At 33.8% G+C, this 23,606-nt stretch overlaps 2 protein-coding genes across 10 annotated transcripts; one reads left to right on the plus strand and one right to left on the minus strand.

Moving 5' to 3' along the window:
• Positions 1-13,704: 13,704 nt before the first annotated feature.
• Positions 13,705-16,548, minus strand: LOC121220030 (tubulin beta chain). 9 transcript variants are annotated; one of them, XR_005917107.1, is made up of 7 exons: positions 15,585-15,983; positions 15,421-15,477; positions 15,068-15,335; positions 14,781-14,846; positions 14,590-14,704; positions 14,361-14,400; positions 13,705-14,031 (listed from the first exon to the last, which is right to left on the minus strand). XR_005917107.1 is itself a non-coding variant. In XM_041099087.1 (7 exons), the coding sequence occupies exons 1-5, from the start codon at positions 16,396-16,398 to the stop codon at positions 14,626-14,628; spliced, it is 690 nt and encodes a 229-aa protein (XP_040955021.1). In that variant the 5' UTR covers positions 16,399-16,498; the 3' UTR covers positions 13,705-14,031; positions 14,361-14,400; positions 14,590-14,625. The 9 variants fall into 9 exon arrangements, 4 of the variants coding, with proteins under 4 accessions (XP_040955021.1, XP_040955022.1, XP_040955024.1 ...); XM_041099087.1 differs by lacking the exons at positions 15,421-15,477; positions 15,585-15,983 and adding an exon at positions 15,990-16,498 and having other exon boundaries at positions 14,590-14,676; positions 15,068-15,166; positions 15,271-15,335; XM_041099088.1 differs by lacking the exons at positions 15,421-15,477; positions 15,585-15,983 and adding an exon at positions 15,990-16,498 and having other exon boundaries at positions 15,068-15,166; positions 15,271-15,335.
• A 5,645-nt stretch (positions 16,549-22,193) lies between these two features.
• LOC107919154 (VQ motif-containing protein 20) lies at positions 22,194-23,370 on the plus strand. The gene has a single exon (XM_016848677.2). The coding sequence runs from the start codon at positions 22,529-22,531 to the stop codon at positions 23,192-23,194; it is 666 nt and encodes a 221-aa protein (XP_016704166.2). The 5' UTR covers positions 22,194-22,528; the 3' UTR covers positions 23,195-23,370.
• Positions 23,371-23,606: the final 236 nt, after the last annotated feature.

Genomic DNA, 23,606 nt, shown 5'->3' on the forward strand with positions numbered 1-23,606 from the left:
TACATAAAGTTTGAGTTCCATTTGACAAAGGTTAACTCAACAACGGAGCTTCGACTACACTATGCCCCCGATGAGCGAAGGTTTGTATTAAATGAAAAAGGTAAAATCGACCCTTATTCTTCTGCTTATAAAGGTAAGATGCTTGAAACTTTTGAAACACCTTTGTACTCCGCGGATAGTGACAAAGATCGTGTTGATGATTTAATTTTTGTAAAACACTTAGATGAAACGTGCTTGACTATCCTATTTTATTTATTGATGATCTATCTGTTTTAATGATTGATAAAAAGATTATTGTCTTTGATGCATGTGTGAGTGAATCCATAGTCCGTCGATTAATGCATGGTATGATTGTGCAACTCTGTGAACCGTGTGAATCTTTTCAAATACCTGCTTGTGACGATTATGTTTACCATTTGATTTATTACTCGCAATTTATTCATGGTTTGTGGAAACAATTTGAGACGACTGAATGCCTTAAAACATGTCCATCATTGTTTCGAATATTTGACGAGGCATTGGCGAGTAAATTAGCTTGGTTGCATGGTAATCTGAATCTGTCAATTCGCATGCGTTATACTTGTTTTGTTATGCTTATGATTGGGCTACAAGTTTGTTTGCTTTGCTATTTACTAACTGATGGCTATTCTTTTCAGTGGATTCAATTGCCATTAGTCTCATTCGATCGAGGAAAGTCGAGTCCATTTGATTTTTCAGATTCGAGGACGAATCTTTTTGAGGAAGGGGGGAATGATACGAGTCTCAAAGGCCCAACCCAAGCCCAAACAAGAAGACAAACCATGCTTACTTGAAAATCAGGCCAAATTGTCAAAGTGACCCAATTTGTAAAGTTTTATTTTTTTTAAATACTTAGTTTAAATTTTTATGTAAATATTCAGAGCCCTTGGCCGAATTTCCATTTAAAATTAAAATAATTAGGAGTTTGTTTAGTTTTAGTTTTCTAATTAGATTAGAAAAATATTTGAAAAGCCTATATAAAGGCTTGGCCAGCCACCGTGTTAGATACTTCTCAATTATATCAAAAATTTCAGATTTGTTTAAGTGCAGAATTCTCTATGAGTTTTTTCTCCAAGAATTCTCTCTTGGGTTTTCTTTAGAAGTTGTTTTAACAATCTTTTGATTGTGGGAGCCATCTTCAGCCTTCTTCTTGCCATTGATATTCTTTGGAGGGGAGATTAGAGCCGTTTGAAGGGAGTTGTGAGATCTTTCGGGATTTCAAGGCTTCTCCGGACTTATCTTTTAATTTCTTGCTGTCAATTCTTTCTTTATTTCTGTTGGTGCCGAATCTTTATCTAATTTATTTGTTGTTCTTATTGTGCTTCCAGCCTTTTTTCTATCTTAAAGGATCAGCCAAAAATCCCCAATTTCTAGGGTTCTTGCCGATTCATCCTTACTCTTTTTGGGTGAAATTAGATTGCCGAAATTTGGGGAAAACTATCTTGGTGTTCAATTGGGCAGAATCGCAATCTCCTTTAGGGTTTCAAGAACCCTTATTAACACTTATTTCTATTCTCAATTGATTCTTTGCTGATTTGGGGATTTTATTTCAGATCTGGAAATTCAAAGTTCTAATCTTTTAATTTTCTATTTCGTTTCAATTTTGATTGTTTAGGGTTTTCGTAGGAGTTTCCCGTGACTTGGCAACTCGATCTTGGTCCGCGCGCAACCCCCGTATCACTAGTGCTAGATCAATTTTAACCTAAACACCAAAAGATCTCATTAGTACTTGAAATGAGTTATAATACGAAAATATAAATAAAAGGAGTTTTTTATATTTTTGTAATAATAAAATATAACATAATAAATAAATATCAAGATATTGAAAAATAGAATTAATCAAATCTGGTTATGGGTGATTAGCTTCTATATATTCATTGAGTTTTCAATGAACTCACCCACTCCTCTCTTACTTCGCATGTAAGTAGGTTGCGGATGGCATCAGTGAGGTAGATAACTTGAGCAAGGCTAGATCCTGAACAGTTACCAATGAACCCAAGGTTAAAGGTGTTGGGATTATTTGTGTGGGCTTAGTCTTATTATAGTTACCTTTGTCAAGGTGGGAATTAACCAAAAATTAGTATGGCCTATCCGTGAACACTTTCACCCCAAGTCAGTCTGGATTATGAGGTTGGAAGATAAGTAGTCCTTTCTGACTCGTTATTTTAGTGGATGTATCAGAAGGTCCTACTAGAATATCGACTAGTTGATTGATGAGAAACTCGAAGCGACAGTTGATAAATATTACTAAAGCGATCTCATCACTCATAACCAGATTTGATTAATTCCACTTTTTAATCTCTTGATATTTATTTCTTTATTACATTTTACTATTATAAAAATCCTAAAAACCCCTTTAATTTATATTTTCATTGTAGAACTCTACTTTTACACCTTTTTCGATTTAGTCCTTTTTTCATAATTAAGCATGCAAATGTTAAAATTTCTTAACGAAATTCTAATACGACCTTACTTACATCCCATATACTTTAAATTAATAATAAATTAATAATTTACTTGTCTGATTTATGGCTCCAAAATCACTGTTTTGATTTCACTAAAAACGGATTGTTACACGGCCAAGCTTAAAATAAATGCATGGTATGTAAATTTTTATTTGTTACTTGTTATATTTATGTTTTTAGGCTCGTATTAGCTTAATCTAGCTAACCTAATGGTCAATTTCTTAAATTTTTAAATGTTTAGAATTTTACCATGGATGAATTTGTGATTTTCTTGAAATTTTATGATAGATTATTAATCTTGGTTGTTAAATATAAGAATTTTGTTAAGTAATTTTTGATGCTTTTCAATTTTAGGGACTTATTTATGAAAATGGTAAAATTAAAGGAAAATATTGTAAATTATGGATAAATTTGGGCTATTATAAGATTACGTAAAAATTGGCGACCATGATTTATGGTTAGCAATGGTGAAATTGCAAGTTTCGGGTTTAGGGACTAAATTGCATAAATGGTAAAATTTGAGGGTAAATTTGTAAATTTTCATAATGAAGGGTTAAATGTTAAATTGATTTTTTAAATGTTGGAACGGGATTAATTGAATAAAAATATTTATCTAGACCAAGAAACGACTCAAACAAACACTAATCAAGGGAAAACGAAAATAACAAATTAGTCGTAAGATCACGTTAGGGCATCGTTTTAGTATAGGTAAGTTTGTATAGAGATTAATTTTTTCATTTGATGTTTTGGATGAGTTACTATATATAATTACGTGAATTATAATCGTGATTTGATAATTGATATTATGGATATGGTTGGAAGGTTAGTTGACTTAAAGTTGTAATTCATAAATGTGAAATTCATGATGGTATATAGAAATGTTATAATGCGATTGAAATAAATGATTTGAGATGTAAAAGTCCCGTTTGAACCTTGTGAATACTTAGGATGCGAATGACATGTCATTAAGGTTATATGGTTTCGAGTGCTGGTCTTGAATGTCCTACCAATGACTAAGGTCCTGTATCTGTTGCGGATACTCCATAGCTCATGTGAGAAAGCCCATTTCACAACTCATATGAGCACTAATGGAAAGGAAATGTTACAATTACGGTTACATGAAAAGGTACACTATGTGTGAGCATTCTTGAGTATCCAATGCTATTCTATATGGTTCAATGGGTAAGTAAAGGTTAATGGAAAGGCATGTATGAAAATTTAATGTTACTAATGTTCATATGATAGGGAAATATGAATATGCTTATACAATATGAAAATGGATGATAATTTATTGAGTGATGGATAAAATATGCATGAAATCTATTTCTTAATATATGTTATGTTTTATAGATGTATTGTTTACTTACTAGCTATTAACCATATAATTTCAATGGAAAGTATGCGTAAAGGATATATGTATAGGTGATGGATTATGGATGAAGCCTAAATGTTTATCATGAATATGCCATAAAATACTTGGGATTTATATGTAATGATATATTTACTAACCTTATGAGGTGATATGTATAGGAAAGGAAGTTTGGCATACGACTTGATGAGAGTAGGTTCGATTGTTTAATTTAATATGATTGGTAAGTTAACTTTCGCTTATACGAATTTACTACGCATTAAATGCTTACGTAATCGTTTCCTCTATTTTGTAATTTATCAAGAAGCTCGGTCAGTTGGAATCTCCTCGGAGTATCGTCAGACTATCTATTTGATATATTGGTATTTATGGTTATTTTGGTTAATGATTATAAATGGCATGTAATAGGGTTGAAAGGTTATTCAAGTGAAATTGCTTGTCTTGAGTTGTGTCAAGCTTGTTGTGGTTAATAAGGTAAATGTTGGCATGAATAATAGTTGCAAATATGAGTCAATGAATCCTCATGCATACTCCATAGGTCTAGATGGTATATAGTACGATGGCATGTTTTGGAATGGTTATTTTGGCCATTTTTAGGTACTTGGAATATATGGTTCTTTTTGGTATGTTTGTGATGGCATGTAAATGGTCATATGTGATATCATTTGGTAGATAAATGAACTAGGTTCTATGCTTAAAATGTGGCTACATTGCTTTGATTTGATCATTGATATTTTGATATGAATGTGGTGTCTTTGAATGGCATATTGGTTAGATAAAATAGTATATTTGAAATGGTATGTTTATAAGTGTTTGAATGATGCTTAGGTCAATTAAATGTGTGCACAAATGGGATGGATGGTTAGGTGTGTTTTGGTCTTGGAATGGCTTGAATTAGAGTCAAATTATTGAACACACGGCCTGAGACATGGGCTGTCACATGGTCATGTGACATAGACGACTTGGCAACATGGTCATTTGTCATTTGTAAATTGTTAGTGCATCAAGTCAGTGTGTTACATGGCCTAGCACACGGCCTACGACACAGCCATGTGACCTAACTTAATGAGTTACATGGGTGGAGACGCGGGTAGGGACACGGTCGTGTGTCCCTTTGTTCGATTATTACATGGCCTGGGCTATGTCACACGACTTGGCCACACAGCCGTGTGACCCGTGTTTTCAAATTTTGTAACTTTTTCCCAAATATTCTGAATTGTTTCAAACTAGTCCTGAATTGCTTCTAAACTATTTTTAGGGCCTTGAAGGCTCGATTTAAGGCTCAAATGCATATGCTTGATAGGTTTTTAAAGAGATTTATTTACTTAATGTTAAATTATTTTATTGAGATGGTTTGATGTTAATTGTTGTTCCAATTGTTCAGTAATACTTCGTAACCCTAATTCGGCGACAGAGACGGGTTAAGGTGTTACACATGCATTAATAATAATCACAAATCGAATGAAACAGTATCCTACTCAAAATCAAATCATGGGCATTAAAGTTAAAAATTCACCCAGAATAATTTCAACCCAAAGAAATTTAGCTCATGGGTTGAACCTTAGAATCCATAACAAAACCATTCAACATCACCGTTTAAATTCACAAATCACAAGTTTAAATCAGAAAATAAAGGCAGAACTACAAAAAGCTATCGCTACCCTAGCTTTCACTCTAATAATGAGATTTGATGCAAAACCAGGGCAGACTTCTCTTCCCCTTCATTGCATCTGTAATTCCTCTACTATGTAAGCTGCTACCCTTTCCACTTTTTCTCTGAGATTTTTCACGAGAATCTGATGTAGAGAGATAGAAACCATTTTTTTCTCCTTTTTTTTCTTGTCCTCCCTCTTTCTCTTTCTCTTTACAGGGTAAGTCCCTCCCTCTCAGTACACACCTTTTGCTTCCTCTTTTTCAGGGTGGTTTATCTGGTACAAGTACAGTTGGCTGAGAGTGACGTGAATTGAGTGTTGCATCATCTTCTTGGAATTGTCATGGTATTTGTGTTGGCAATCTAACCAACATTTTTTTCATAACAATATTTCACTTCCTTCATTTTCCTAATATTTTTCTCTTCTCTTCTTTATCCTGCACCTGCTGCCAACCACAAACAACACATTTCTTCCCTAATAATAGAAGTAACAAATAATAACATGTATAGCACAATCCAACCTTTGTTATGTAATGTTCTAAAAATATCTAAAAATGAAAACATATTTACTTAATTAAAAACAATTAATTCAATCTAAAAGCTTGAAATATAACTCTTTTCAAGAGTTATCAATTACTATCATTATGATTTAAATAATTGTTTTGATTTTAAGCACTTAGGACTTAATGGATATTTGTTATTACACTATTTATTTTGTCCTGGATTGTACTATGAATGTTGCTTTGGTTTACAAGTAAGGTCATTTTGATGATTGAATACTGAGGTTGTAGATGCATGTTGAAGAAGTATGTGATTGAATATGTTAAATGCCTTATTTTGTTGTAACTTTCATTGATTTATACAATGTTATCAATAATCAGGGCTTAAGTATCGATACCTCCATGTTGAAACGAATGTGCGGGAAGTCAGTAGCTTAATTTGGTATCGATACCCTTTTCAATTATCGATACTCGGGGTAAAAATAAAGATACTTTTGCTTTGTATCAATATATTGTTTGGTTCCAATATTTTGAGAGGAAACAGAATGCTAAAAAGGTACCAATTTTCCTAATGGTATCAATGCCTATCTGCATAAATATCCATACCTGCAATTGAGTACCGATACCTACGTGATTTCTTCAAAAATTTTTGTTAGATGGTCCCCATGCATGATTAACTTGTTATCAATGTCAATATATGTATATTAAGTCATTTTAATTGTTACCTAAGGTGTTAGAGACTCAATACTCCCCTAAATATTTGAAAGTGACATTTGCTGTATGTATTTGAGACTTTATGAATAAGTATGAGTTTGATGTTTTATGTAGCATCCTACTACTCGAGCTCGGTGACCAAGCCAGGTATAAGGTGTTACAATACGACCCTCTTTAAGTTTGCAACCCTGATATTTATGCAAACCCTTGTAAATAGAACCCTTATTTGTGAACCCAATTAAAGTATGTAAACCCTTGTATGTTTGACACTTATTGTTTGCAAAGCTCATATTGTGTGCAAAGCTATGTTGTTTTGAGAACATATATTGTTATGCAAACCTTAGAGGTAAGTTCTAGGGACCTGTGTACTTATGTAAGAATATGTGAACCCTGTTATCTTCTATTTAATGTCACATACAAACCCTTCTTGCCTATGTGAGATGTATATTGTGAGTGTGCATGTCTTGCCTTGTGTTCTTATATGCATATTTGTGAGTTTGTTGCTCAGTGATATCTCTTTGCATTCTTTCTTTATGAAATTGATATTGTGAGCTCGCATGTTCTATGTTTCATCCATGATAGTATGTCATTCCACTGCACTGTGATAACTTAGTACATTCTTGGTACTGTAAAATTGTGGTGTGTTAGAGGTTAGGTTGGGAGTTAATAGAGAGTCACTCCGATGGCTAATGTGGCACACCAAATTTGGGTTGAACCAACTCGGTTGGGTTTGGGGTGTTACAAGTGCCCTAAGTGTAGTATATTTGTGACAGCCCAAAATTGACCCTAGTCGGGAAGTGGTTTCGGGACCGCTAAACCGAGTCACCGAAATGTTTGAATGTGATATTTATTGTCTAGAATATGTAATTATGAATGTGTGAAAATTTCAAGCTTCGATTTAGTCGATTGCATGTGAATTTAGTCAATAGGACTTATGTGCGACATTTTTGAAATGTGATAGGTCGAAGCATAAGGACCTATTAGTGCATGAAATAAAAAGGGGGGACTTGCATGTCAAATTCCCCCCCTAATTAGTAGTGGCCGGCCATGACAAGCATGGTAGACCAAGTGTGATGGGCAAGACATGTCATAGACATGTTGTGTTGGTGCATCATGGGTGGAAAAAATAAAATAAGGAGCATGGGCATAAAATAATGAAAGGGAATATGATGAAAACAAAAAAAAAGTGTGTGGTTGTTTCCCTCCCCCCCCCATTGCCGTGAGTTAAAGAAAAGAAAAGAGAAAATTTTGTTCATCCTTTTTCATCTTCATTTGGCCGAAAATTCTAAGGAAGGAGGAAGGAGTTCTTGCTTCATGTTTGGTTTGGAAGAGGATTAGGAGGAGGTTTGGCCATACTTGTATCTAGATCAAGGTATGTTTGAGGTTGTGCCATGAGATTCATGCATGTTTTTAGTTGCTAGCTTGAGTTCTAATTATCCCATGGTTCAAATCTTTGCTATGTCATGGGGATGATATTCGGCCTAGGTAGATTTGTGTTAATGCCATTGCATGTTAAATATGAAGCTTGTTAATGATGCATGTGATGGTGGATTGATGATTCTTGAATCTTCTTTTTAGCATTTTTGAGTGAGCACATATGTGCATTGGTTGCTAGATGGAGAAGAAACGGCTAGCAAGTTGTGTGCTAAGGCCGAATATAATTTTTGTATATTAATGAGTAATGCATGTGTTAAATTGATGGAAAGGGAGAGGATGTTTTACTAGTGTATATATGTGTGTATTAGCCAAGTTTTGAACTTGAAACAAAAGGGTGTTTAGTCAATACAAGTGACCATACTTGTAGAATGTATAAATATGGGCTAAGTGCCTTGTGTTCCTCTTTTCGATGCTCAAATGATTAAATCAATTTATTTGTTTAATTAAGCTCAAGAGCAAAGGGGAACTAAATCCGATAAAGGGAAGGAAAAAGTGGTCGAATAGCTATCGGAATCGTTCGACAACACCCGAGGTAAGTTCTTGAGTAAAAGAGCTTAAATTATGATTTGATTAGATCATGTTTTAAGCAAATCAAAATCATGCTCTTTGTGTGTGGCTATTGAGCCGAAATTGCAAGAATGATAAGTGTCTTGTGTTTGAGTTTTGTTAACGAAAATGAAATACGAATGTGCCATGATTTACTGTTAAATGTGCTTGGTTATTTGAATGATGTCCGGGCTAAGTCCCGAAGGCTTTGTGCTAAGTGACCATATCCGGACTAAGATCCGAAGGCATTTCTGCGAGATACTAATTCCGGGCTAAGCCCGAAGGCATTTGTGTGAGTTACTAAATCCGGGTTAAGTCCCGAAGGCAATTGTGCGAGTTACTATAACCGGGCTATGTCCCGAAGGCATTTGAACGAGTAGCTATATCCGGTTAAATTCCGAAGGTACGTGATTTGGGAATGAATGATCTTGCTGTAAAAATTTCAGTAAATACTCTAGAAACATCCCAACATTGAGGTATGTTCCGTATGTGTTTGAATTTAGTTGAGCCCTTACAAATAAGTATTCGCTCAGTTGATAAACGAGCTACCGGCCTTTGGCTAAGTTGATCTTTTGTGTATGTACATAAGGGTTGGTAATGAGAAGCAAGTATGATATCGAAAATTTGTGCATATGAAATTATCCGTTTAGCTATATGAATGCTATACTTTTGCTGTGCTGGAATTCCTTGCTCAAAACTTACTAAGCATAAATTGCTTACTCCGTTTCTTTGATCCTCTATTTTATAGATTTTGGTTCTCCAGCTATCGGACTCGGGATTTTGAAGTCGAAGTCGCCCACACTATCAAAGCCCCCCCTCTTTTGGTACAATTTTGGTTGAACTTCGAAATGGCATGTATAGGACTACCCGCTTGTTGTGGGTCATGGACCCTTTGGACTTGTATAATTTTGGATAGCCATGCGAAAATGGCTTATATATGTTTGAGTATAATGTTATAATCATTTGGTATGGATATGGTTATTGAGAGGTGTGGATATGCTTGACAAGGATTGGCCATGGGAATGGTTAATCACGATCATAAATTGTGCTATTTATGCAAAAAGGGCTAGTTGAATCATGGAAACTATGAAATAGGTAAAGTCTACCTTAAAGGCAGATGCTGACAGCAGCAGTGATGTAGATTTGGAAAATCACTAAAAATAGTAGGAATGGAATTAAATAGTGAATAAATTATGTAAACGAACCTTGATGAATCTATTTTCATAGGAAAGTAACGAAACAATCATACGGACAGTATGTTAAGAGATATTCAGGTTCTTGTGAGACAGGGCCAGAACGGTTTTTGGATTTCCTGTTCCGGCTTTGGAAATTCATTATAAATTAACCAGAGACAATTAGGAGTCAAGCCATATATGTATAGATTCCTCTCTGAGTCTAGTTTCTATAGAAACAAACGGCATCAGTATTGAAGCCCTGTACAGGGAGATATCCAAGTCGTAATGCGCAAAGGTCAGTGTAGTCGATCCCTGTAACATGGGAGACTTTGACTAATAAACTGTACTAATTGGCCCAACAAAAAATTCTAGAAAAAATATGTAGATGGACATATGAGTCTAGTTTCAGGGAAAATTTACGGAACTGGATTCCGAGTTTCTGAACTCAAGATATGATTTTTAAAGCGACTAGTACGCAGATTGGCAGTGTCTGGAAAATTATTTTTAAAGTCTGTTAACACCTCGTGTTCGACTCCGGTGACGGTCTCGGGTTCGCAGTGTTACAATATTCGTTTGTAAACTTGTAATTTTTTCGAATAGATTGGTTAATAAAAATATTTCATTAATTACATTAATATACTTTGTATAATTGTCCTCACATGGTTTTTTCACACAAAGAAAAACGTAAGCAAATGTTGCTCATTGGTTGTCTAAATTTTTAACAAATACTAAGTGGTATTGTGTGGTCAGATTGTAGTACAGAAAGACAACTTGTATTAGTAAACAAACCTAAATATGTCTTTAGTCAATTTGAAAATGAGCAAACCGATTAAAAAACTAAGATGTCGTCTATCAAATCCAATTGGGGGGATGTCTTATCTTGGACATCGGAGCAGATGACTCTCAGAAGATAAAGACGTAGATGTGAGTAACTAGACTGATATTACATCGAATGGGACCTAAGCAGAGTAGATCCTGAATCCGTTTATGGATTTATTCACTTTTAACATTCATAGTGTAGCATACCTAAATCTTGAGTGGATGGCAGACTATGTATGTGTGACTCGTACAATTTGACGTAAGTAAATGCCTGAGTTCAAATAGATAAAGAACCCAAAGCGGATGCGTTGGGTGTCTGACTTCTATGGTATGTAGCATCATTCACAATAGTGCAATTCATAGCCCAAAACATGGGTAAATGATATACTCTCATTTGCATTATATGGTTGATGAAAAGTAAACGTGGTCACGAATCGTCTATCTTTGTGATGGATGGCTTGATCAATATTTTATAATGATTGACTTTTCATGATGGAAGTGTAATAGTTACCATGATAAAATAGGATCATATTGGGAGAATAGATATTATCCTAAAGAGATCAAGGATATCCTATGAGGGTAACACACTTATGACAAGGTCATTGGACAAGCACTGAGTAGTTGCTTTCGTAATGGTATGTCGTTAGGGAGAGCTCAATCATGAAACTATAGTGAAATGATTTCGTGATTAAATGAGTTTATAATTAATAGGTGAAAAGTTGAAACTTAATTTTAAATCATTTGAGCCTCAACTACATATGTCTAATAGATCCCTCCGCTACCTTATTGAAACCAAAAATGAATTGAGTGTTTGAATAGAAATGAAAAGAATGAATAGGAAAAGAGAAAGGGGAAACACTGAGGAATGATTTTGGTTTTCTCTGAAATGGAATTATTTGGAAATGAATGTAGGTTTTCAAATATGGAAATATAAATGAAAATGGAAATGATCCATTTGCAATCCTATATGGATTACTTAAAAAATAGTCGGAAGAATTAGTTTTTTTTTTTGGACTATTTTAAAGCTAAAAAATGAAAATAAATCATTTGATCATAATGAACATGTTGAGTTGTGAAATATTGAATATATTTTCTCGAAATTTTACTAGGGAAAAATCATCAAAATTTTAGTAGGGGTAAAATAGGGATGAGAAATTTTTTATATATATAAATATTAAAGTTTTTCTTAGTAAATAAAAAAAACTGAATCAGGTTGGATCACATTATAGAGTACTGGGTCAAAAAGGCTCATAAAATACTCATAATTGGACTCGAAGTGAGAGAGGCCCAAAAACCCCTCATGGACATGAAGGGGGTGGCAACCCTAGTAAGAATACTATGGTGTGTCATCCACCTTAGTCCTATTCTAAGTAGAATGTTGTTTTTCTATTTGAAATAAACCACTACAACTCAAAAAAGGTTTTACCTTCTCTTCCTATAAATAGATGACATCGGTAGAGTTATTAACACAACTTTGAGAGGTTGTTATTCTACCAAACAAACAGAGAGAATTTATTCTCAACTATTACATATATTTTTTCAGAATAACAATTCTATCACTTTCTATTAAGAAGAGAGAATTTTTGTTTTCACCCCAAAATGAGAGAACTTTTTTTAGTTTTGTGTTTTGATTCAATTGGTTCGAGCCCAAACTTGAAACAATTCATGATACGAGGATAGCAGAGAAGATCATTTGGTTGAAATTTGCGAACAATGAACGTCTGCTAAGCCAAAAACACAGGTACGAATTTAGTTAAGGTTTATTGCTATAAATATCACAAACCAAGAACTTCTTTTTGTGCAAGTCCAAAATCGCTTGCAGCTATCTCTGACATTCACTTTTTTTGTTTCTTTCTACAATGCTCACAATTCAAAATGTCTGAATCTCTCGCGGGACCACTAGTACTACCCATTGACACTAATGGTTGTAGGTCTCAAGCACTTTATGACCTGACATTCAATAAAGTTGGTTTCAAGGGTTCTCAAAACTCTCTAGCTCGCTTTGGCAGAGGTTGTGAATTAGAAGTCCCAACTTTTTTTCCAAAGGCTCGGGAAGGCTAAATTTTCTTGTCTAGGCCCATGGCCTACTCAACCATCTTCCCTCATTCAATTAAATCGGCAAATTCTTTAAGCTGATGTGAAACTAACTGAACCCAAAGCTCATCTCGCAAGCCCTAAAGGAGTGGCTTGTAACTTTCTTCGTCATTCAGCACTAACTTAGAGGCATTCTTATTTAGTAGTAGAAATTCTCCCTCATAATCAACAACTAACATGTAACCCTACTTCAACATCATAAATTCTTGCTTTCTTTCTTCAAGATACAATTCATTGATGTATTTCTTCTAAAACACGGACTGGAAGAACGCCCAAGTAACCTGATCAATCAGCACATGTCGGCTGATTATCAACCGCCACAAATATGCCTCTTTTTTTAAAAGAGATACTGTGCACATAACACATTGGAGCAGTGAACATTCTAATTATTGTAGGACTCAATCGATTCACTACACCAAAACTGATTTTTAGCGGCGTTTTTTAGGCCTTTAAGCGCCGCTAAAAGTATTTGTGGCGCTTCCACAAACGCCGTAAAAAACGCCGCTATTGACAATGTCGCTAACATTAGTGGCGTTTTTAGAAATAAACGCCGCTAAAGGTCATGACCTTTAGCGGCGCTTTGAAAAAAAACGCCGCTAAAGAACAGGACCTTTAGCGGCGCTTTCATAAAAGAAGCCACTAAAGAACATGACCTTTAGCGGCGCTTTACCCAAAAACGCCGCTAAAAAAACATGATCTTTAGCGGCGCTTTTATCACAAACGCAGCTAAAAAGCATGACCTTTAGCGACGCTTTTATAGAAAACGCCACTAAAAGCATTTTTATTAAATGAATTTTTATAATAACAAATAGAATGGTCAAATTTTATTTTGAATGTATTACTTTTCATTAACAATAAAAGTAAAATAAATTATAGTAATAAATTTCAACATTCACCTATAATATGGCAATAAAAGTAAAAGAACATATATTCTTTTCATTAATATATAACAAAAATCAGTACTACAATACACGGTTATTATACATTCGCTTCCGTTTTCTTGCAGCGCTGAATTGATTGAACTGTATGAGTATATGTTACTTACAGGGAACAAAATTTTGGCTACATATTTAATTTCTCAATGTCGTCCTTATTTTTAGTCTAATAATAAAAGCATCACCTTAATTTTCCGTAGTGGTGAAACAACAAAAGAAAACTTTACTTATCACTCCATGTGTGACCAAAGAAAAATACATCCACGGCTTCTTGCAAATCCTCAGTAGCATCTGCCCTCTTTGAGTAACTACATGACAAAATTAGTATTATTTAAAAAGATAACTACAATTGTGTAGCAACTTATGCTTGGTGGTTTACATAGACTAGAAATTGCTATTATATTATTATAATATAACTGAAATTCAGAAAGTTACTTTTTATTGGAAAAAAAAGTCTGAAAATAAACAATTAGTCTAGTTCTTCATCTGTAAGAAAAATTACTTCAACAACAATGTTCAAGAGGAGCATCCATGCACTCAAATGACCATTTTTGTGTGTGTGTGAGAGATAGAGGAAACGCAAATGGGTAAATACTATCTTGTGATTCTGCCAAATATGACAAGAAACAGAACTAACCCGAAAGTGCAGTTTTGTCATCTGTTTCTAACCCAAGTTCCTGCACCAGAAAAAAAATGAAATTCATTCCAATTTCTACAGAGGAAAGGTTGGAATAAAGAATAGAGACAAGAGTTCAAAGAAAATAAAATGATTATATGGGGGCATACTAGACTATATTTAAAGATAAATTGGTAAAAGCATTAGCAAGAAGAACATACATAATAATAATATATTGGAATAAAAATACCTTCTTTGTTGCCTTAAGCTGCTCATTCAACAAGTATCAGCGTTGTTCACCACTTATCTTTTCCTCGATTGCTTTCGCAATTGAGTCCTAAAAGTATGCTTCAAATGATTTAGACCTACTCAAATCAAACAACAACAACAAAAAGGTTTAAATAACGTAGAGGTGCAAGGAGATTCAATGGCATCAAGTACCTGAATCTTGCTGATTTCCATTTCCTTTTTTACTAATTCCAGTGTATGTTGCAACTGCTTATGCACCTAATGAAAACAGTACAGAACAGTTTAACAAGAAAAAAGATAATTACTCCAATCTCCAAATATATAAAATCAAACAAACAGGTCAATGCCTATTCCAGGATAATTCACATACTAGATGTTTGAGACTTGTGATATCCTAATCAAATATAAAACCAACTAAACCAGAAAAAGATCTCAAAAAAGATCAGTAATCAATAATACATTGTATCCAGTGCACTTACATCCAACTCTTCAATAACTTGCTGGCATTGCAATTTGTTTGCACCAGATATTGCAGCTCCAAAATCTGCTAACCTTGGAAAATTGAAATCAACTATATGCTACAAAACATTAAGAAGGCAAAAAAGAAGAAAGATTTCACAATTAAGTCGCTAAAGTTAATTGAACAAGCCAACAAATAGATTTTGATAGTGATATGATGTACATATAATTCATTAGAAGCAGGAAAAAGTGCTGCTGAAGACTTTGCCCTTGCATTGTCTCCATTCTCTGCCAGAATTACAGTCAAAATACAAGTATTATCATCTAAAGCCTTTTTTAACAATACTAGAAATGAGCTACTGGTCTAACGTACACGCCCACTAACTGGAAAACCTCAGAAGCGGGAGCAGTAGGTTCTGAGATTTCATTGCTGCATGGTAAGCAATGTTAATAACTTCTTTCTCTCAGCTGAACATTAGAAGAGTTACACTCAAAGGAAAATATCCATTCAACATAGAATTTTTAAGCCAAACTAACCTTGCTAAAGTTTGTGAAGTCCCTTGCTAAAGTTTGCTTAATAAAACCTCCATGTTGTTTATAACAATTTTACTTCAAAATAGAAGTGTTCAGTAGGTATAACAGATAAGAAGACATAGTCCAGACTAAGGAGAAATATATCAACACTAAAGATGAAATAAAAGACCTCACTAAAATCCACCTAAATAGGAGAAAGGAAAATGAAAGAAAATCTCCTGGAAAGCACCCAAAATAGCTTACTGAACCCAAGAACCAAAAATAAATTATGAGATCCAAAATCAACAGGGGTGAAAGGATAAATTTAACATTAAACCAAGAACCAAAAAACAGAGATCTCAACAAAACCTATAGGTTAAAAGTGCTTTGGGGAAAAGAAAAAAAGGGTCAAAGCTGTAGGGTTTATACCTTGTAAGCAATCACAATTCTCAGCCTCTTTCCTGACAACATCAAGAACAGAATCAATGAGCTCAGCTCCCTCAGTGTAATAACCCTTGGCCCAGTTGTTGCCAGCACCAGACTGTCCGAAGACAAAGTTATCGGGGCGAAAGGTTTGTCCAAAAGGACCAAATCTGACGGAATCTATAGTGCCCGGCTCCAGATCCATGAGAACAGCGCTCCAGATCCATGAGAACAGCGCGTGGGACATACCTTCCACCACTGGCTTCATTGTAGTAGACATTGATGCGCTCCAACTGAAGGTCGGAGTCACCGTTATATTTTCCAGTGTTGTCAACTCCATGCTCGTCGCATATGACTTCCCAGAAATTAGCCCTGATCTGGTTCCCACATTGACCACCTTGGATGAACGAACCATCCGATCTGCTCAAACCTCAAAGTGAAGAAGAAATTGGGAGAGGCGCACTTTAGGGTTTGGATTTGGTTGAAAAATGAAAGCGGGTTGTTTAGGCGCTTTTTTTTAAGTAAAATGATTCTTTTGTGGCATTTTTAATAAAAACGCCACTAAAAATTAAAATACTGAAAAGAGACAGCCCGTTTTACTAAATTTTAATGCATAATTCTGGCGTTTATGTAAAAACGTCACTAAAAATTAATTTATTGAAGATAAACGGTGGCGTTTTGATAAAAAATTTACCTAAATATCCATATCAATCTATTACTTTTTTTAACTTATTTATTAATTCTATTTAAACTAATATTTAAATATATCAAATGGTTTAGATTAAAATTTTTTTAAATATAAAAGCATTAATTAATTGTATAAAATTTTATCATTTAATAAATCTCAAGTAAACTTTAACCTTAAACCCTAAATTAACCATTCAATACATATAAAGTCTATCTATTATATATCTCTTAAATAATTCAAATTATACTCATAATTTCAATAATTAAATTTATTATTATCTCTTTTACAATTATATAAGAACATATTTAAAATATAAATTAAAAAGCTAATTAATCTAAACCCAAAACCCTAACCCGACCCCTAGGACTTAAACTCTAAATCATTAACTCTTAACCTCAAAATGTCTAACCCCTAAACCCTTAACCCCTAATTAACCTCTAAACCTTAAATCCCAACCCTTAAACCATAATCCCCAATCCATAATCCCTAAATCCAAACTCCATAAACCTTAAAATAGTAACTCCTACACCGACCTTAAATTTTAAATTAATCATATACACTAAACTAAAAACCCTAAACAAATTTATTGTTATCTCTTTTACAATTGTATATATAAGAACATATTTAAAATATAAATTAAAAAAACTAATTAATCTAAACCTAAAATCCTAACCTGACCCTTAAATCCCTAAACCCTAAATCCCTAACCCCTAACCCCTAACCCCTAAACACCTAACCCCTAAACCTTAAATCTCAACCCTTAAACCATAACCCCTGATACATAATCCTTAAATCCATACTCCCTCAACCTTCAAATAGTAACTCCTAAACTGGCCTTAAATCGTAAATTAATCATATACTCTAAACCAAAAACCCTAAATATAGTGATAATTAATTCAATATTTTAAAATTAATACTATTTATTTTACGATTATATAAAAAGTTTAATATATAAATTAAAAAACAATCAGTAATCATATACCCAAAAAACTTTAAAATTATTTTAAATAATAGTATTTTAATTTTTCCATGTGTTCTATTTTCAAATTATTTCTACGTGTTATTATTTTTTTCTGAAGATTTTAAATATTCAATTAGAAATAAATTGAATTTTATTTAATTAATATAAATAAATCAAGTAAGATAAAATATTTTTAGCGGCGCTTTTCTAAAAACACCGCTAAAGCCCCTACCATTAGCGGCGCTTTTTCCAAAAACGCCGCTAAAAACCAGGCATTAGCGGCATTTTTCCAAAAACGCCGCTAAAGACCTGGGCATTAGCGGCGCTTTTCCAAAAACGCCGCTAAAGCCACGAAAGGTCAGAAAACAACGCCGTTGGGCTTATGTTTTTCGCGGCGTTTTTAAAAAAAACGCCACTAATGCTTATTTTTAGCGGCGTTTTTTGAAAAACGCCATTAATGCTCAATCTTTTGTGGCGATTTCCATAAAGGGCCGCTAATGCTTGATTTTTACCGGCGTTTTTTGTCCAAACGCCGCTAAAAGCCTGTTTTGGTGTAGTGATTAATTCTAAACAACTTTTGGCTGAGGAGGGATCAACACCTTTCAACCCACTAAATTCAGTTACTCTACTTTTTTGCAACTATTTTATCAGGGCTCGTTGGGCTACAACTACTAGTGCATCTTACGGTTAAGCATCCGCTACTCTTTAAAGTACTTTTGTTAATGTGAGGAGTAGGTTCTCATCACCTTGACCCTCTCGACGAGGTTTGTCAACCCTATCTCGTCGAGCACCAGCATGATCAGCACTGTGTGGCCCAATCTCTACCCAATTCTCACCCTCAACGGAGTGAATGTTGCTGTTAATTTCATCCTTAATAGCATTTTTCGATTTTCCAAACAATTTTAGTTACAAAACAGAAGAATTCATAATCAACATCCAAATCTTGACTCACACTTGATTCGACCTTGGCATGTATCACTAGACTTATTTGTGAGCACGATTTAGTTTTAGAATTGGCTAAAATTGTATCTCTGATACCACTAAATGAAACACGACATACTCAACCCAATATTTGGGTCCGAGCGATGGGATGCCACAATTGTTGTCAGAGTAACTACGATCAATTTCAATTCAATTTAACAATTAGTAAATATTATTATGTTCAAAACATAGTTCCTTTCTGTTATACAATCTTTTACGAGCCTTATACAAGTTTATGAAATCTTTTTAGATAACTCGAAGTCGAATAAGGACCAAATTGTAAAATTTTCAAACTATTGTGTTGATGTCGCGACTTCAAGGGTTCCAGGTCGTGATGTAACTCACTGACTTGTCCTCATCGCAATATTTAGAGCTTGATGTCGTGATGTCACTCACTGTTTCCAAAAGGTCCAAATGGTACCAAATAATCTCAATCTGAATCAATTGAATATATGCCTCATTTCAACCATTTCAACTATTATACCTAATTCATACACACTAAACCAACCATATATGTAATTCAAGTTTACATGACTATTCAAACTTTTGATTTAGTACCAAAAGCTTCAAGAACCATCAATGGTAACATTTCAAAACTTTAACAGTTTCATGATTTAGTACCTCGAGCTAGTTAAATCAAGATCCCAGGACCTCAAAAACATAAAATTTACAAAAATTGGGCCCCGAATGTACTTACATGCAAGGACCGAAAGCTTAGAAATGTTCAAAAATGGCTTCCCTATCATTTTTTTCTCATTTTCAAATGGTCGAAGGAAAAATTGTTGAAAATGACACCATTTTCATGTTTTAATATATTATTATTACTAAATTTTATCTTAATTAACAACACATATTTTATTAAATTACACACTAACCGGTCACCATATATAAATTTGGGCTAATTGCCACATAAATCCTTAAACAATCACTAATTAAGCTTTTTAACTAATAAAACTCAATAGCAATTAATTTTACCACTTTTACAATTTAGTCCTTATACCATAATTACTCACTAATCTAGCAAAATTGTCTATCCAAAATTCAATTCACCTATACAATAACTCCATAAATATTTAATAATAATATTACGGAATTGGTTTACAGAAATAAGGTCTTAATACCTCATTTTCCAACACCACTAACTTTAGGGTCGAAACATTTGTATCGTAATTAACTTGTCAATTAAGAAATTCATCAGACTAAAATTTAATATAATACCATAATTCACTCATAAATATTAATGAATAATATTTACTTGATCATTAGAGAACGGGGTTTCGAAACCACCGTTTTCAATACCTTTGAAAAATGGATTGTTACAATCCCCTTTTTAGGCCTTAATGCTTGCTTCATACTTTTTGGAGTCCTTTGCTGGAACTTATGGAAAAGAATAAACCTAATTTTGTTTGAACGTGCTGGTCAAGATTCCAATAGTTTCGTTTCATGGAGCATTAGCTAGACAAAAAATTTAATGGATAAAGGGGCTCGAGAGGGACCTATGCATAGCATGGGGGGAAGGGCTTCAATCTAGTCCTCACCTATTTCTAAGTGGGTTAAACTCAATACAAATTGTGTTGTGTCTGCAAGTAGTTTTAGATCCACGACTTCTAGATTGATAAGGAGCGAGTTGGATAAAAAGGAAATTGGCTATAGTAGATTCACTAGTGTACGTTCATGAAGTGAAACTTCATGCTATTTTGGATGGACTACAAATTGCTTGGGATAAAGGGTATTGACAAATAATGATGGAATGTGATAACCTTCAGATTGTTATCTCCCTAATTCATCAAGATGATGATACGATTAGTTTCAACTTATTTATAAGAGTTGAGGACTTATGCAAAATGATCTAAGGGAGGGAAATTTGGTCATCGATTGTCTGGCTAAACTAGCATTAAGAGACAAACAAGGGTTACAAATTCTTCTAGACCCTTCTACTGCAATCTTAGAGGTGTTGCATGATGATCTTTCAATCCTGCACAGAAATATAGATGTTTAAAGCTTTGCTTTTGTATCATATTGGTTGCTAGCCTCTTTTTTTCACAAAAAGAAAAAAGTCTCATGGTCAAAGTTGGTCAAAGCTTATGTCAAATTTGTGTGATCCACAGTTCATGTCACCAAAATGATCACAAACAATTGGACATTATTATTTTCAATATTAAATATCCCATTCAAATAATATTTCTAATATTTAATTCTTGAGAAATGATCAAATGCCCTTACGTGGTAAAATTATCATTTTACCCCTTTTGATCACTTTGCACAATTTTTCACAATATTAGTCACTTATCAAATTTGAAATATTGTAATTCACATATAACCTTTAATATAAATCCATGGATGGTGAAAACTACACTTTTACCCATTTCTCGAAAAAAATAGGAAATTTATAATTTAGTCATTATTCTTTTACAATATTTCCAATTTGGTCTCAAAAGTGATTTAATCATACATATTTCAACTCATTCTTATCTCAGTAGATCAATACTAACTCACATTTCATATTTGGTCAAATTTTCACTTTAGTCCTTAAACTTTTCAGAGTTTGTAATATAGTCCTTTTTTTGTCACATTTCCACATCCGTATCACATTTCCTTGAGTTCCATCTCTAATCAATTATTTCTTTCACAAAATTCTTTATCTAACTCATTTTCTTATTTTCTCACAATTTCATTGTATCCAATCTCGGAATAGTGTCACATATCTTATATTTTTTTTAGGTATTATAGTCCTCTTACGTTTGGGAACATTTTCTCCAACTATAAACCTCATATTAATAAAAAGAAAACAAAAAAAGAGTACGATGAAGGAAGAAAAGAAACTTACCAGATCAAACAAAAGCAACCTAAGCTCTTAATCACTACAGAACAGAGAAGGAAGAAGAAATAGAAAATGAAACCAAGTATGAAGTAAGTAGGAAAGCACAAGGTTCTTAAAATTTATAAGCCTAAAGATAACATATAAAACTTCGAAGTTGTCCTTAAAATTTACTAACCTCCCTTCTTGACTCTTCAGTCGTTTCGACAGTCATTTTATAACATCCCCTCAACTAGGAGAGAGAGGACAATTATTATACTACCTCCGCACGACATCCTTGAGCATCATCTCATTAGGCGCACCTTCACCACAAGCGCCTAAAGCTTTCAACCATGATGGAACAACCATAGCTTGTTAAGCCCTCTCAAATCAATACAAGGGATATATACACAACGACTCTCTTCCCCCAACATTTATTGTTAACCAAATTTTAAATTTACTTATTATTTTAGAAAATCTTAATCCAAATATCAAAACGAATTGATGAAGTGGATTACCGAGTTTGAAATAATAACAAACAAGTTGATATTATTTATCTTACAACCACGTTTCTTATGAGCTAATTTAAGCATGTGAAGTAAGGATATTATCGTCTTCAAATAAAAATTAATTTAGAATTGTAGACAAAGTCAACTTAAACTCTTCAGAAAAATATGAGATTTACCGGAACTTTCGATAACTATAGTCTTTCTTTTTCATTTAAAAAAAAGGTTCAAATCATAGTTCTCCTTCATAAATGTTTTAAGTGTTAAAGAGTGACAGTCGGGGCAACTCCTCTCTCGCTTATCTTTTTCCACCACGTGGAAATATTGAAAAACAGCTTTGGTAATAAATAAAACGTAAGGCTCTTAAGATTTCTTTTTTCTATAAATTTGGTTATTTTTATTCACATCTGATTATTTCCATACATTCCTATAAATATAACAAACTTCACCTTCTATATTTCCTCTACCCATTCTTCCATCTCTTTTTTAAAATTAAAAAAAGAAAAACCTACAAATTTATTTAGTAAAAAAACATAATAAATCTTATAAACAAACCTATAATCATTTGCTTTAGAAAATAAATTTGTTACCAGTGGCTCTCAAAAGAAGATTATGAACCCAACGCAATTTCATGATCAACATCGTCATGCAAAGAAAGAGAGCACGTCCAACATCGGGAATGGTGGCATTTGTCCCCCGCCCTTGAAAGTCAGCAGAGACTCTCATTTGATCAAGAAATCATCATCCTCTTCGTCGTCATCGTCGGCAGCCTCCTCCCTCGGCGTCAGCGGCCCCGTGAAGCCGCAACAGCAGCGTCACCCTGTCATTATCTACACACACTCTCCCAAAGTCATCCACACACACCCTAAAGATTTCATGGCGTTGGTGCAGAAACTCACAGGGCTTTCACGCAGTGAGGATGATCATCAAAATCATAATAATCATGGGCCTCATCAACCCAAGGCGGAGACTGGTGCCGCTTCCGTAGAGGAAGACAGCAAGAGGATCAACAATGATGACAACGAATCATCATCGGTTATAACAGATGAAAACTGTGAAGGGCAAGTAAATTCTTGTTTTGTCCCACCTTTGTTTGATCCACCAGCAGCTCCATTTCTAAATATTCCAGTTTTTACGCCAAATTCGACTGATTTTCTTTGCGCCAATCATCAGCCTTTCTATAATTACACTGATTCATTGTTTTTCACACCAAACATGAGAAGCTCTATTTCATCATCTTCAGGGTTGGAGGGGATGAATGAATTTCGTGATTACTAAAGTTTAAATATTCGTATCTTTTTTTTCCTTGATTAACTATTTTTATTCATTTTTTTTGGGTAGTTATCAATTTTTTGGTTTTATGATGCAAATAAGATCCTGATTTGTTCATGGAGCTATACTTTTGTTTTGTTTTTCTGAGTTTTTTTCTTAGAGGAATAAACTTTTTACGTGTATATGAGATTTAATGTTTATTTATAGTTTTTTGATAAATTTTTTTATGTTCTCACTGTTATTAGAGCTGCTGACAATTAATTCTAGTTTTTAGAAGCTTTCATTTTTTATATATGGGATTTATTTTTTCTTTCTGATGAGTTGTTTATATAAGTCTCTCTTTATTGAGATTATATTTACTGGTTTTCTTTTGTCTGAACATCATTTTCTGATTATTGATGGAAATTAGACATCCAGT

The sequence above is a fragment of the Gossypium hirsutum genome, chromosome D08, assembly GCF_007990345.1.
Source record: "Gossypium hirsutum isolate 1008001.06 chromosome D08, Gossypium_hirsutum_v2.1, whole genome shotgun sequence".
Lineage (NCBI taxonomy): Eukaryota > Viridiplantae > Streptophyta > Magnoliopsida > Malvales > Malvaceae > Gossypium > Gossypium hirsutum.